The 16,963-nt window shown below is 43.7% G+C and overlaps 1 protein-coding gene across 2 annotated transcripts in view; it reads right to left on the bottom strand.

The window, feature by feature from the left end:
* Positions 1–16,963, bottom strand: part of ARHGEF38 (Rho guanine nucleotide exchange factor 38) — a 160,647-nt gene that overhangs the window by 62,129 nt on the left and 81,555 nt on the right. For both annotated transcript variants that reach the window (XM_069743688.1, XM_069743693.1), the window contains exons 5-8: positions 13,420–13,437; positions 10,108–10,307; positions 7,249–7,379; positions 73–177 (exon numbers count right to left, since the gene is read on the bottom strand). In XM_069743688.1, coding sequence (XP_069599789.1) covers positions 73–177; positions 7,249–7,379; positions 10,108–10,307; positions 13,420–13,437 — 454 coding nt within the window. The remainder of the gene's footprint in view (positions 1–72; positions 178–7,248; positions 7,380–10,107; positions 10,308–13,419; positions 13,438–16,963) is intronic.

Here is a 16,963-nt window from a genome sequence, read left to right as displayed (position 1 = left end):
GAAGACTTATAATCTAACCAATATTTGCCAATAATAGCGGTATACAAATGTATAGCTTACATCAAGGCTCACCTGCATAAGCTGGAGTGTACATGAAATGTTCTTGACGCAGCACCTGACAGTCTTCTCCAAACCTCTGAAAGTTTTTTCTTCTTTGTTAAATATCTGGTCTTTCACCTGCAATTTGATACGATATGCAGTATCAGCAAGATGATACATTTTCGATACATAGCACAAGTTAATTGACAAACCAACTTTCAGCTCAATGAAAAATCTGTCAGTCTTGAAGGGGTATTTATTCTTATGTTATTAAATTGGCATAATTATTTAGACAGCAAGAAAATAAGCAGGTTTGCAATTGAATTGCTTTTTCTATCTGCTGTGGATATGCTGCTGTTAGAGATTTTATCTTACATAGTGACATAGCGTACAGCTTGTTGCCAAGGAGAGTAATCCCTTCATGACATCCGCCGTACATGTACGGCACACCGATCACACCGGCTCACTAGCAAAGCTGGGGAAATCATCAGTGGCTGTCAACTATGATATATACCCTGCAGTAATGCCAATGATCGATGCTAGAGACGATAGCGCCTGTTTAACCCCTCTTATGCCACTGTCAATAGCGACAGTGATTTGCTTAGTAGTGGGTGTGAGCTCCCGCTCTGCTCCGATCGGCATGATTCGATTGAGATTGCATCTTGCCAATGGTCTCCATGGTGACCCCAGGCTGAAAATGGCAGCGGGGTCACTCAGGTACGGTGGCCTGTGAGCAGGACCTGACACACTTCCTGTAAAATAAATAGTGAAATAAAGTTTGAAAAAATGTGAAAAAATAAAAGGGAAAGTAGAAAAAATTGGAAAAAAGTTTTGCAAGTAAAAATGCTGTTATTCTGTAAAAACAAAACAAAAAAAACATATATTTGGAATTGCCGAACCAATCTATAAAACTGTCATATTATGTAACCTGTATGGTGAACACCTTTAAAAAAGTAAATAAAAAATGCGCCTAAAATATAGCCTTTTCATTATACTGACACACAAAACATGGAATAAAAAGTGATTCAAAAATGGCATACAAAAAAAATGTTATCAATAAAAACGTTATCTTGTCCTGCAAAAACAAGCCTTATAGAACCTATATAAATCTGGTATCACTGCGATCGTATTGACCCAAAGAATAAAACTGCCTGATCACTTTTACTGCAAGTTAAAGGGACACTGTCACCTGAATTTGGAGGGAACAATCTTCAGCCATGGAGGCAGTGGCGTAGGAAGGAGGGTGCGGGGGGGGCGGTCCGCCCCGGGCGGCACAATGCGGGGGGCGGCCGGCGCTGCAGGAGAAGAAAAAAAAAAAAAAAAAAGACGCCCCTTTAAATCTTCGGGCGGCGCCGTCCGCCGCCACGACCAGGGCCAGCTCCCCCCACCACCGGACCCCGCCCCCCGCTCTATACTCACCTCTCCTGGTTCCTGCGGCGCCGGCAGCTACAGCGTCCTCTGACTCTGCGACGTCTCAGAGCAGAGGGCGCGATGACGTCACTACTGTGCGCGCCGCTCTGCCTCTCTGTCCTGAGCGTCGCAGAGCCGGAGAGACGCTGACTGCACCGGACCTGCGCTAGGAACGGGAGAGGTGAGGATTTTACTTTTTTTTTTTTTTCTTTATGTCTGACTGTCTGGGGCTGGGGCAATGCTGGACACACTGGGGCAATACTGGAGACCATGGGGCAGATTGCTGGACACACTGGGGCAATACATGAGACCATGGGGCAGATTGCTGGACACACTGGGGCAATACATGAGACCATGGGGCAGATTGCTGGACACACTGGGGCAATACAGGAGACTATGGGGCAGATTGCTGGACACACTGGGGCAATACTGGAGACCATGGGGCAGATTGCTGGACACACTGGGGCAATACAGGAGACCATGTGGCAGAATGCTGGACACACTGGGGCAATACAGGAGACCATGTGGCAGAATGCTGGACACACTGGGGCAATACAGGAGACCATGTGGCAGAATGCTGGACACACTGGGGCAATACAGGAGACCATGGGGCAGATTGCTGGACACACTGGGGCAATACTGGAGACCCTGGGGCAGATTTCTGGACACATTGAGGCAATGCTGGAGACCCTGGGGCAGACTTCTGGACACACTGGGGCAATGCTGGACACTGGGGCAGATTGCTGGACACACTGGGGGTAATATGCTGGACACACTGGGGCAATGCTGGACACTGGGGGTAATATGCTGGACACACTGGGGCAGACTGCTGGACACACTGGGGAAAGGCTGGACACTGGGGCAGATTGCTGGACACACTGGGGGCAGTGCTGGACATACTGGGGCAGATTGCTGGACACACTGGGGGTAATATGCTGGACACACTGGGGCAGATTGCTGGACAACATGGGGGTAATATGCTGGACACACTGGGGCAGATTGCTGGACAACATGGGGGTAATATGCTGGACACACTGGGGGCAGGACTTGAGGCATGGGCAGAATGTAGATACGGGGCATGATTGGAGACACGGGGCAGGATTGGATCATGGGGCAGGACGGATACGATGGAGGCTGGTGGGGCAGGATGTGGAGATCATATGGGGTAGAATGGATACTCATGAGGGCAGGATGCGAGAACAAATGGCTGGAGCCAGGAATGAGAAACGGGGCCAGGGTGGGGAATATTATTACCATAGGGGCTAATTAAGGGATATTATTACTGCAGTGATGTATTTATTTTATTTTTTGAGTATACTGTTTTAAATGGGGGAGCGGTCCTGTTACTGTGCAGAGTGACACTATATCACCTTTTTTTCTTCATGTGATGTAATGTAGAAGTTGTGAAAAATTAAGTAATGTGTTCTGCAAGCGGAGCTCGAGATAACTGTGTTATTTCCTGCAGAAACGAGTCCTGGCTGGAAGGAATGATGGCGGTCTGTGCTGGATGAAAGATGAAGGACTTCACCTAGAGACGTCACTGGTGAGTCAGTGTTACCTATACACTGACACTATACACTGTATACTATATAGAGGTCCTGTGTATAATGTCACCAGTGATCTCTGTATTACCTCTACACAGATACTGCATACTAAGTACAGATCTCCTGTGAATACTGGCACTTATGGTGATAGTATTGTGGTTTTTTTTTTATTACTGATCAGTATTGTAGTATTCAGTCACTATGTGGTGGTAATATGTGGTCTGGAAATGGTGTTGTGGTATTTGTCCCTTGTATGTAGTATTATTCGGTCACTATGTGGCCTGGTCATGGTGTGGTGGTATTAAGTCACAGGTGTGGCATGTGGGGGTGACACCATTAGGCCCAGTTTAAGTTCTACAAAACAGGAAAACCGTTTTTGGTAACCTTTGTGTGTATTGAGCCGGGGGGGGGAGGGGCGCCAAACTCGGGAACAGCCCCGGGCGGCAAAAGCTCTAGCTACGCCTCTGCATGGAGGCGGGGTTTTTGAGTGTTTGATTCACCCTTTCCTTACCCGCTGGCTGCATGCTGGCTGCAATATTGGATTGAAGTTCATTTTCTGTCCTCCATAGTACACGCCTGCGCAAGACAAGATTGCCATGTGCAGGCATGTACTACAGAGGACAGAGAATGAACTTCAATCCAATATTGCAGCCAGCATGCAGCCAGCGAGTAAGGAAAGGGTGAATCAAAAACCCCAAAATCCCGCCTCCGTGGCTGAAGATTGTTCCCTCCAAATTCAGGTGACAGTGTCCCTTTAAATGGCTTGAGAAAAAAAATAGTAAAAATCATTTATAAATTCCTGTGTTTTATTCATTCTGTCTCCAAATTGTGCACTAATTTCTGGAAAATGCCAGTGGGGTCAAAATAGTCACTATATCCTGTGATGATTTCCATGAGTTTAATTTGCAAAATGAGGTCACTTTATAGGGATTTCTGCTCTTTTGGAAGCTTAGGGGCTCTCTATGCCTAGACGTGCATGACCACATATAGGGCATATAGGGCAATGCTTGAGGACATTTCCTCTCATTAGTATTTGTGAAAATTAAATGTTTGGGGCTAGTAGAACATTTTTCTGTAAAAAAATGAAATTTTGATTTTCATATCCCAATGTTATAAAATTATGTGAAGCACCTGTGGATTTAATATGCTCACAATAGCCTTAGATTAATTCCTTCAGGGGTATAGTTTCCAAATTGGGTCATCTGTAGAGGGTTACTGATCTTTTGGCAGTACAAGGGTTCTACAAATGTGGCACAGTATCAGCAAACCCTATTAGCAAAGTCAGCTTTCCAAAACTGTGTGAATGAACAGGTATTTTCCACCAAATGTGGGGTATCACTGATCACACAACAAATATGAGGGTCTATTTTCTTTCTATTTTCTTGTGAAAATGAAAAATTTGGAGTTAAAGCAAAATATTTAGAATTGAGAGTCCTCAGTGGTTGATACCTTTTAATGGCTAACTGAAAAGATGGTAACAAATTGCAAGCTTTCGAGACTACACAGGTCTCAACAATTTGTGGTAAAAATGTATTATAAAATTCTGTGAAGCACCTGTCGATTCAAGGCGCTCACCACACATCTAGATAAATTTCTTAAGGGGTGTAGTTTCCAAAATGGGGTCACTTGTCGGGTTTATCCACTGTTTAAACACATCAGAGGCTCTGCAAATGCGGCACAGTGTACGCTATATATTTCAGCTAATTTTGCGCTCCAAAAATCAAATGATGCTCCTTCCCTTGTGAGCCCTGCCATGTACCCAAACAGTAGTTTTCCCAACACATATGGGGTATTGGCTTACTCAGGAGAAATTGTACAACAAATTGAACAGTTCATTTTCTCCTGTTACCTTGTGTGTGAAAATGAAAAATGTGGGTGGGCCTAAAGCAACATTTTTGTGGGAAATGTTTTTATTTTTTCCTTCCACATTCTTTTAATTTTTGTGAAGCATCTAAAGGTTAACAAACTTCTTGAATGTGATTTTGAGCATTTTGAGGGGTGCAGTTTTTAAAATGTCACTTTTGGACATTTTCTGTCACATAGGCCTCTAATTTAATTCACTTCAAATATGACGTGGTCCCTAAAAAATAGTTTTTGTACATTTTCTTGGAAAAATTGAGGATGGAACTTTCAACCCATCTCCAAACTAACCTGTCTTGCCCTGCACCATGGAAGCTTTTGAGACCAGTGGCATGAGATCAATAGAAAACCTGTAATGGGGTGTCTGGCCCTAATCCCAATGCTGAGAAAATGCCTTGTGATGGTTTGCATAGACAATAGCATCTTAGTCTTGATATATGATGTCCAATTTTTCTTGCAGTGCAGAATAGATTAATTGTGAAACCAGTTGTTTGGCCATTTCTCCAGTTTCCCAGGAGCCATGGTCATATATTGCTTGTACTACCGTGAGCAGTCTGTGTAGTCTAAATGTACTACCATGGCTGCAGCATCTCCAGACTCGTCTCTCAAACACATCTGCGATGTCATTGGTCGGTAATTACAAAGGGAGCTGCCAGTAGTGTATCTTGATGATTTGTGTGCATTCCTCAGATAATCATTAATAATTTAATTGTTAGCATGCCATTTTTTCATGTGTATATCCTTAACATGTCTACCTATCCTGTGATTTTCACAATTTCCTTAGTTTTCCTTATTGGTTTTGCAATTTTCATGTTGAAAAGGATATTAACGCTGTCCTGATCTCCAGATAACATTGTCGGTCACTTATCTCTGAAGCTCCATTTCCAAATCTCTTCTTGGTGGCTGATTGGCTTGTAAGCTAGCTCTTTATTTTTTTTTTCTATGCATTGATTGTGTCAGAGTAAAAGACTGACTTAACTACTGAAGAGAGGCAGTCAGGACTTGAACCCAGCAGCTCTTGTGCACCAGGCGGCAGCTCTTCCCTATGACCTATTCAGATCGCTGGGCAGTTCCTTGCTAGCCCAGATACTAGTACCTGTGTTGTTTCTGGCTGTCTCCACCCCGAGTCCCTGATAGTCTCTACCCTGAGTTCCTGACTGGCTCAACCCTGATAGAACACGCTACTTAAACCTTGCATTGCCCTTACTTATTTGCAGGATTATTGAGTTCCCATCTTTTAGTGAAGCTTCCCTTTCTGCTGGTTCATTACAAAATTATACTACTGCTCTGTGTACGGACCCTTGGCTATTTCCTGACTATGCAACCTGCTGATCCTTTAGCTGAATTGCTTCTCCATGTACTAACATCTGGCTATTTCCTGACTACACAACCTGCTGATCCTTTAATTACATTGCTTCTCTATGTACAGACCCCTGGCTATTTCTGATTACGCTACCTGCCGATGCTGCCCCTAGTGATTGCAATACCATAACTCCAACCCAGGTCAGTCCATAACTGTTACACAGAGTGTGGAAAGTGCAACATGAGGGGGAGAGGGGAAGGAAGCCCAAACACTAAGGAAAAGGGGGTGGCAAACCCTAGTCAGATCTAATAGCGCCCTGCATCCCATACTGTCCCTATATTGGTTCCACACCAATTGCTGAGCAGGAACCTAAGCCCTGTATATCCCTAGAGCTAGGCCCTGAATAGGGAAGGGGGGATGGGATGAGCACTGGTCAGTCCTCACTGTACACTAAAGAGAAGAAGGGAGACAAACAAGGGGGAAGAAACTTAGCTTGAGCAGACTCCGATTGGTAACACTAAACACCCTCCAACAGCACCATAGAGGAAGTAAGCAGACTGCTATAGCTTCAAGCCTTCACAAAGGAAAAATTTGAATATCACCTGCGACTCCCTGAAGCAGACTGGGAGTCTAAAAACACCCAGGTCTAGGTATGTCAAATAGAGCCTGAGGAAGATTGCCACTGGGTCCAAAAGTCAGAAGGATTAAAAAGGCATCTGCATTGCCAAACACAGAGACCATCTCCAGCCAGATGCAGAGCGACTGTCTGTAGCATCTGACACGTCTGTGACAATAACAATCTGTCAACCTCCCTAACAAACAGCGCTGATGACATAACGACACAGCAAATTATGTTCTTGGTAAAACGTAAGCTGGTATTGAAGCTGCCGAGATCTTTGCTACTACATGAGATTGGGACAGCTTGATAATTCAAGTGTATTAGTACGTTCTATGTAATTACATTTAAAACACATGTAATGTTTTCTGATCAGTCTACATTGCAAATGCAGCATGTGTCGCATCCTTTTATGATACATTGATGCAATATGTGTTTTATATCTAAAAACTATGATACGTGTAAATGGAACGTGCCTGTTCTCTACCAGTAAGTATCTTCAGGTGGCTGGTCACTCTCTTTGACTTCTTTGTAATTGAATGAATACTGAGCTTGGACAGTTTGTCTTTCAGAGATTCTTCTTCATCTACCCTCCTGTACTTCAGCACTAAAAATACAGATATCAAAAGGCATAAAATATGACACCCAGATGGTTAAGGGTAAGCAACTTTTGTGTTATATTAACATTCAACATAAAAAATAGAAAATACACACAGTGGCCTGGGCTAATAGAGGATGATTGTTTAATTAATAGTCAAAGGTTCAAAGTAGAGGGAACATTTTTTAACTGCTGAGTTTAGTAATGAACTACAAAAATTATAATGAAATTTGTGGCTTAGTTTCCTTTTGTCCTGATGTTTAACGTTTAAATCATCACTGCCGGTCAGAGAGCCGAAGCTTCCAATCTGTCAAAATGACAGCGTGAGTGCACAACTGTGATCAGAAGTATAAAGTTTACCTCCAGTTATTGGTGTCGACTTATGGGACTACTGCTCCCATCAACCAACGCCTGCTGCCACTAATAACAGTGAAAGCAGGAGCGGCTGGGAGTTTTCATCAGCCAGCTCCTGCACTGTAAATAAATAATTAAAAAAAACAAAAAAACGGCATGGCTCCCCCTGTATTTTTGATAACCAGGCAGGCAAAACTCACAGCTGAGGGCTGCAACCATCAGCTGGCAGCATTAGCAAGGCTGGTTATCAAGAATAGAGGGGTACCCATGCCACATGTTTTAATTATTTAAAAGACAGCTGGCGGCTGGTATTCTCAGGCTGGTAAGGGACCATGGATATTGTCCCTCCAGCCTAAAAATAGCAACACGCAGACGGCAAGAAAAGGCGCATGTATTAGGTGCAGAGGCAAGTTCACCGCAGTTCACCGGAAGAATGTCACTGTGGTGAATTTGAATGTGGTGAACTGACATTTGCACCGTGAGACTTTTTCTCACTGTGCTAGCAGGTATCTCACCGAGGTCACCGTAATTCAGCCTGGCTGGGAATGAAGCCTCAGTGACCGGTAGTAACCTTGATGATGTCACTGCTAGTCACTGATGCTGCGCTCATAGCAGCTCATTCACCAATGGTTCTCAGCCTTGATGGTTACATCTTGGCACTATCCAGGTTGAAAGCTATTTAACCCTCAGACACTGATTATGGCGTGGGACAGAACGACGGACAAGTGAGGGATGTTGTTATTTTTTTTATTTTTGTTTTATTACAGGAGATGAGGGATTCAGTGGAATTAGGAGTTAGGTGAGTATAACTGTGTTTATTTTTAAATACAAAAGTACAATTGTATTTTGTTTAATTTCAAAATAAAAGACTTTTATTCTGCCTTTGTCTTTATTTACCATGTAACCATAGGATTAGTAATGGATGGGGCAGACATCAACCCCACAACACAAATATGAACCCTTCTTGCCACTGCTACAGGGCAAGTGGGAAGAGCCGGGCAAAGCACCAGAATTGGTGCATCTAATAGATGAGCCTTTTCTGAGGCTGTTATTTTTAGGCTGGGGTGGGCCAATATCCATGGCGCCTAACCAGCCTGAGAATACCAGCACCCAGCTGTCTACCTTGGCTTGGCTGGTTGTCAAAATGAAGGGGACCCTATGTAGTTTTTTTAAATTATTTATTTAAATAATTAAAAAATACAGTGTTGGGACCCCTCTATTCTTGATAACCAACCTTGCTGAAGCTGACAGTTGAGGGCTGCAGCCCCCAGCTGTGAGTTTTGCCTGTCAGATTATTAAAAATACAGAGGAACCCATGCCATTTAAAAAAATTATTTATTTACAGCGCAGGCCCGTCTGACGTATACTCCCATCAGCAGCTCCTGCTCTCACTGTTGCACAGCAATTTAAGAAATAATAAAGACTTCTGCTGAAAAACCCATTTATAAATAGAAGTATTAGTTAAGAATGATTAGTCATCCTAATAAAGGATGCAGTCAAGATGTTGGAGAGTAAAAATTGATATACAAGCTGATGCAGAACCTCATGAGAATATATAAGGAAACTACTTGTAACACAGTAAGGTAGAGTATCTGAATATTATTTTATGTATGTAAACAAGGTAATGTACATTGCTGTTAAGGTACCGTCACATTTAGCGACGCTGCAGCGATACCGACAACGATCCGGATCGCTGCAGCGTCGCTGTTTGGTCGCTGGAGAGCTGTCACACAGACAGCTCTCCAGCGACCAACAATGCCGGTAACCAGGGTAAACATCGGGTAACTAAGCGCAGGGCCGCGCTTAGTAACCCGATGTTTACCCTGGCTACCATCCTAAAAGTAAAAAAAAACAAACAGTACATACTTGCCTACAGCCGTCTGTCCTCCAGCGCTGTGCTCTGCTCTCCTCCTGTACTGTTTGTGAGCACAGCGGCCGGAAAGCAGAGCGGTGACGTCACCGCTCTGCTTTCCGGCTGACAGACGCTCACAGCCAGTACAGGAGGAGAGCAGAGCACAGCGCTGGAGGACAGACGGCCGTAGGTAAGTATGTACTGTTTGTTTTTTTTACTTTTAGGATGGTAACCAGGGTAAACATCGGGTTACTAAGCGCGGCCCTGCGCTTAGTTACCCGATGTTTACCCTGGTTACCAGTGAAGACATCGCTGGATCGGTGTCACACACGCCGATTCAGCGATGTCAGCAGGAGTCCAGCGACGAAATAAAGTTCTGGACTTTATTCAGCGACCAACGATCTCCCAGCAGGGGCCTGATCGTTGGTCGCTGTCACACATAACGATTTCATTAACGATATCGTTGCTACGTCACAAAAAGCAACGATATCGTTAACAATATCGTTATGTGTGAAGGTACCTTTAGCGTACCTAGATCCTTCCTCCTCTTCAGCTCGTTGATGTTGCCGTTAATGTCTTTAATCGCTGTGAAGGCTTCCTGTAGTGTCCTGTAGTCTGGGTGACATGAGGGAGTGGAGTTCAGCAGTTCACAAAGCAACAGGGGATATTTCATTACTCTCTGGATAGGCTTAATCATCAGGGATCCCATGTCCAGCAGATTCGGTTTACCTCTATGGGATGAAAATAGAGATATGCGTTATTTAACAGTGAACTATTATCTGATCTATCATGCATGATTTATTACAGGTCTTTCAGATTGCTTTGCTATAATAACATATTAAACAGGTTTTACACAGGAATGAAGAAAGCAACTAGCAGCATTTTATCAATGGATGCACAGTCGAAAAGAACTCACTGGAAGATAATCCGGTAAGTAGTAAAGGTACTGTCACACTAGACGATATCGCTAGCGATCCGTGACGTTGCAGCGTCCTCGCTAGCGATATCGTCCAGTGTGACAGGCAGCAGCGATCAGGCCCCTGCTGGGAGATCGCTGGTCGGGGAAGAAAGTCCAGAACTTTATTTCGTCGCTGGACTCCCCGCAGACATCGCTGAATCGGCGTGTGTGACACCGATTCAGCGATGTCTTCACTGGTAACCAGGGTAAACATCGGGTAACTAAGCGCAGGGCCGCGCTTAGTAACCCGATGTTTACCCTGGTTACCAGCGTAAAAAAACAAACAGTACATACTTACATTCAGCTGTCTGTCCCTTGCCGTCTGGTTCCTGCCTTGACTGCTGGCCGTAGTGAAAGCAGAGCACAGCCACAGCGGTGAGTCACTCACCGCTGTGCTGTGCTTTCACTTTCACTTTACGGCCAGCAGTCAGTGCAGGGACCAGACGGCAAGGGACAGACAGCTGAATGTAAGTATGTACTGTTTGTTTTTTTTACGCTGGTAACCAGGGTAAACATCGGGTTACTAAGCGCGGCCCTGCGCTTAGTTACCCGATGTTTACCCTGGTTACCGGGGACCTCGGGATCGTTGGTCGTTGGAGAGCTGTCTGTGTGACAGCTCTCCAGCGACCAAACAGCGACGCTGCAGCGATCCGGATCGTTGTCGGTATCGCTGCAGCGTCGCTAAGTGTGACGGTACCTTAAGACAGTGTTGGCCCTTACTAGTTACCATATTAACCCCTTAATGACCGCCAATACGTCTTTTAACTGACCTGAGATATAAGAGAATAGCCTCCCCATACAGATGACAATCCAGCATCTGTCGGTTGTACACTATAGCTGACAACTTGCTGTACCAGCCACGATCAGTATTTGCACCATCTAAATCTGTTTAACCCCTTAGATGCTGCTGTCAATAGTGACTACATCATTATAAATGGTTAACAGAGTGTGGGGGCTTCTTCTTTGTCACAATTGGTGCCCTCAGATCATGATTTTGTTGTCCTGATGTTTGCAATGGCAATTCATGACCAAATAGTGGCCTTAGAGTCTGACGGCTGTAGTAATCTGTTTAGAAGTTAGCAACACTTAGGTGGTAAAAATACACATTTTCATTTCTGTCATGCCACTTTGCATTAATTCCTGTAAAGCACCTGAAGGGTTAATAAACTACCTGACAGCAGTTTTCAATATGTTTAGGGGTGCTGTTTTTAAAATGGTATCACGTTTGTGGGTTTCCCAATATATGGGACCCCTAAAGTCACTTCAAACATGGATAAGTCCCTAAAAAAATAAATTTTGTAAATTTCTTTGAAAAAATGAAAAATTGCTGCTACATTTTTAAACCTCCTAAAATGCTAACAAAATAAAATAACATTTTACAAATGGTGCTGATGTAAAGCAGATATGTGGGAAATGTTATTTATTAATGGTTTGCTGTTGTATGACTATCTGGATTAAAGGGATAATCATTCAAATTTAGAAAATTGCTAATTTTTTTACATTTTTCTAAAATTTTTGATATTTTTTATAAATAAACACAAAAAATGTTGAACAAAATTTACCATTATCATAAAGTATAATGTGTCACGAAAAAACAATCTCAAAATCACTGGGATTTGTTGAAGCGTTGCAGAGTTATTACCACATAAAGTGACACTGGTCAGATTTCAAAAATTTGGCTCGGTCACTAAGGGGTTAAACAGGGTTAGTCATTATTGTCTCTGCTGATCTGCTCTAATCATGTGCTAAATGGATGATGATAACTTTGTATATGTCAGACTCACCACTGGGCAGTTGATACCATTCCCATATACTGATTTTATGCGTGCATTTGTCTAGTGAGTTTATTGGGAATGCTGGATATATCAAGGACTTGCGTCTTGACTCGATGTCCCCTTCTGCTATATGTCTTAGATATCGATTAAGCATATTCCATTTCAGACTGCAAAATGCATTGTTCTCCATGAGATAAGGTGTCAGAAGAGAAATCTGTTGACAGATTTCCCATAGAAAACACAATAGCACTTGGCCAAGGAAATGCTCCTGTGTATGGGAGACACAGCCAAGATGGCTGTCGGTTGAACCATTGGCTGATGCATTGTTTGACCGACTGTCATCTAATGTGTATGGCTGACTTTAACTTTTCAAATAGATGTTATCAAGGAGTAGGTGATTGATACAAAGATGGATAACTCCAGAATCAGATTACAAAGAGCATGTTTGCTGTCTGTTACCATAAGAATGCATACATCTGCATAATTTTTAATTATGACTATGCGTAAAGTTGCCTCTATATACCAGCTTTCATTCTCTAAAGGTACCGTCACACTCAGCGATGCTGCAGCGATATAGACAACGAGCCGACCTAAACTAGATCGCTGGAGCGTCGCTGTTTAGGTCGCTGTAGAGACGTCAAACACAGCAACTCCAGAACGATGCAGGAGCGATCCAGTGACGTAACGGCGACTCACTTCTCGTTCTCGCTGGTTGTTAGCTCCATGTAAAACATTGCTGGCATCGTTGCTTTTGCTGTCAAACATGACGATACACGCCGACCTGATGACCAAATAAAGTTCTGGACTTCTAGCTCCGACCAGCGATATCACAGCGGGATCCAGATCGCTGCTGCGTGTCAAACACAACGAGATCGCGATCCAGGATGCTGCAATGTCACGGATCGTTGTCGTTCTCATTGTAAAGTTGCTGAGTGTGATGGTACCTTAAGGGTATAATCATCCTGGTTTTGGTGTCTTTTCATAGTCCACAAAAACGGCAGTAGTCTAGAGTTTTGTCATGTTTTAGATTAGACAAAACTACAACTAAATTGACCCATAGAGCTACTAATACTAATAAAAATAGTATAAAAGTAGTATTAAAATACTTACTGCTCTTCATATATTTTTCTGTGGAGTAAAAAAGAAAATGGATAGCATTAGAACAACTAACTACATCATTCTAGCTGTAAAGACACAAATTTATCACACCAAATATAAACGATTATTCCAACTTTTAACAAAAGATAACTTCTAATAGGCTCAGTCCCTATTTATCTAGGATAAAGAGGTCACTTAGTCACCAGAGGGACAGAAACTTATATCACACTTATTGATGATGAATAGACTGCTTCTTGCACGCAGTTATTATGAAGCAGATCACAGTTCAACGTTATCTTTGTATAATTCGATTAATGTAGTGACATAACCAATGGCGTATCCAATGGAATCATATGTGCTGGCACTTGGTATGGAAGTAAGGGGGTATTCAAAATGGGCAAAATAGTCACTAAAAATCAGTTAAAAAGTATCTATTGTACTGTAATATAAAGTGTAGGTTATACATAAAACATTATTTTATAGGTTAGCAAGTTTCTACCTGCTACGGATAATTTGGAGTTTGTACATTTTACTTGTAACCTGCTACTCACTGAGATACAGTAAATGGAGCAGCACACGTCAGGATTTCTTGCAGAAATTTCTTGAAGAAAACCGGAAATTTTCTGCAAGAAATCCGCATTTTTTTTTGCGTTTTTTTTTTAGCATTTTGCAAGCGAAATTAGCTTGCAGAATGCTAAAGTTTTCCAAGCGATCTGTAGCATCGCTTGGAAAACTGACTGACAGATTGGTCACACTTGTCAAGCATAGTCTTTGACAAGTGTGTTAGGAGTCAAGTTTTCTCTGCTGCACAGGGGGAATCTCGATCCGTGTCTGCTGCGGTCTCCCATTCTGCATCGGCCGCAGTGGGGTCTGCTCAGCGGAGACGTCGCTCCCAGCGTCTCGCTGGGGCTGATTCGGTGCATAGGGTCACTACTGCCTTTTCTGGCTCTCCTATTGTACCCTGCACTGATCTGCGGCGAGCGAGCCTCTCTGGGACTAAGTCCTTATTTACTCACACTGAGCATGCCCAGGGCAAGATCTCTCAGTGGAGATCTAGGGTCACATGCTCAGGTACTGCAGCGACTCCGATTGGTCCTTCTCATGGAAGGTCCTGCAGGTACTAGGACTAGTTCTGCTTTGCACACTGAGCATGCCCAGGGCAGGATCTCTCAGTGGAGGTCTGGGGTCACGTGCTCAGGTGCTGCAGCAATTCCATTGGTCCTTCTTTCACAGGTCCTATATGTGCTGCAGCTATTTAAGGCTCGCATGGCCGCACGGCCATGCGCTAGTATCGTCTTATGTTATATGCTTTGCGCCAATGTGGTCATGCATTTGAATGTGTTCAGGGACCCGGCTGAAATAAGCCTCTAGAATGCTGGCATCTCCGGCGAGGAGTTTTGTATGCATGCATGACCACTCACTGCTCACATCTGGGTAGTTGGCCTGTGCCTCTGTGAAAGTCTAACAGGGCACAGAGCTTTCCTCTCGCAGTTACTCTGTGACGCTAACAGGTATATACCGCCATATAGAGCCGCCATTATTTAGCAGCAGGTACTTTCCTGCACGGTGGATCCCGGGTTGCGAACGCACCAATTCCATTCAATAAATAATATATTTGGTGCGTTCCGCCAACCCTAACAAAGTGTGACCAACTTTTTACTATAGATGCTGCTTATGCAGCATCTATAGTAAAAGATAGAATGTTTAAAAATAATAAAAAAAATAAAAAAAATGGTTATACTTACCTGCAGACAGCCCATCTCAGCGGCGTCCGTTCCTATAGATGGTGTGTGTGTGCAGGACCTTCGATGACGTCGCGGTCACATGAGCGGTCACGCGACCAATCACAAGACGGCGACGTCATCGCAGGTCCTTCACACAGAGCATCTATAGGAACGGAAGCGGCAACGTGCACCGATGAGAGGCGGGAAGACACCGGGCCATCAGAGGGTGAGTATATCACTATTTTTTATTTTAATTATTTTTTTTTTACCAATTATATGGTGCCCAGTCCGTGGAGGAGAGTCTCCTCTCTTCCACCCTGGGTACCAACCGCACATAATCTGCTTACTTCCCGCATGGTGTGCACAGCCCCATGCGGAAAGTAAGCAGATCAATGCATTCCTAGGTGTGCGGAATCCCCGCAATTCCGCAAATTTAATGAACATGTTGCTTTTTTTTCCGCAATGCGATTTTTTAGCGGAAAAAAATGCAACATTTGCACTAGAAATGCAGAATACACTGTAAATAATAGGAGGCATATGTAAGCGATTTTTTCGCGTTTTTATCACGTTTTTATAGCGAAAAAACGCAAAAAAAACGCAAAAAATACTGAACGTGTGCACATGGCCTAAGTCTTCTGCTTGTGACTACTTCGAACCAGCATGGGACAGGTGCAGGTGAACAAAACTATTAGATCATGTTGTTGTCAAGACGAATCACAATAGTAGGCCTCTTATACAACATAACCATAGAGGTCCATAAGAAAACAACTCTATATGGTTCAGAGTTTGGAAACAATCACTTGCTACTAGGGTTAAGTTCATTTTGGGTAATTCACATATAATAAATTAGATCTTATCTATGTGTACTATGTGTGCATCGACGATGACAACAAAGATAAAAACGTGCTTAAAAGCGTACATATATACAGTATGTTCTTTATAGACCGGGAATGAGATCTTATAATGATAGTAGTCAAGGAACCTCAGTACAACACTGCTTGGGACCCGACACTACTGTGAAGAGGCATAGTCAGGCATGAAACAATGCACTCTGGTTCTATCGGAGACTTCTGTATAATAGCTCGTGGTAACACTACACCACCACAAAATTGCATGCTCATTGCTGACATTATGCCTACATGTGGTTGGAAGATGTGAGGTCATTGCTGCAAAGCTGGACAAAAATCACATGAAGATATGGACAAGAATGACCATAAAACCTGTTTTAACCCAAACTTTAAGGGAACCTGTCTGCTGATTCAAGTTTCCTGGAGTGCAGGCAGCATGAATCAGACTCTGGCTTCATTATTGAAGCCATGATTGCTTTACTATAAAAGATGGATATTTTAGAAGAAACATACTTTGAAAATCTAACCAGTGATGGCTATTCCAAGGTCAATCCCTAGCGTCATCTCCTCTCCCCATGACTAACAGATTTATGTGCGTTTAGGGATGAACCTGCTTATCTATGGGAGCAGGGAGAAGCTGCTGAGGACCTGCCTCGAAGTAGTCATCCAAGGCCCAGTGACTGACTCCTCAAAGTGTTTACAAGTGTATGGGGCCCGGTCAGCAGAGGGGGCCCGCATTGGGCCTCATCTCTTCTGCTGATCGGGCCCCAGAGGCAGGATTTTGCCTGTGCACTGAACCCTGCATCCGAGACGCAGGGGTCGGTTTACTCTATTGCTGTTAAAGCCGCCAGCCAATCGGAGGCTGGCAGCTGATATCAGCGCGCACATCGCCAGTGTCTGACATCAATGTCATTTGCCGGCGAGTGCGCGCTTTCAGCCTGGAGGGAACATCGCTCGCCGCAGGAGCGCGGCAAGGTAAGAAGA

This window comes from Ranitomeya imitator, chromosome 1 (genome assembly GCF_032444005.1).
Source record: "Ranitomeya imitator isolate aRanImi1 chromosome 1, aRanImi1.pri, whole genome shotgun sequence".
In the NCBI taxonomy this organism is placed as follows: domain Eukaryota; kingdom Metazoa; phylum Chordata; class Amphibia; order Anura; family Dendrobatidae; genus Ranitomeya; species Ranitomeya imitator.
Note: the sequence above shows the minus strand (reverse complement) of the source record. Positions and strands in the feature narration are given on the sequence as shown.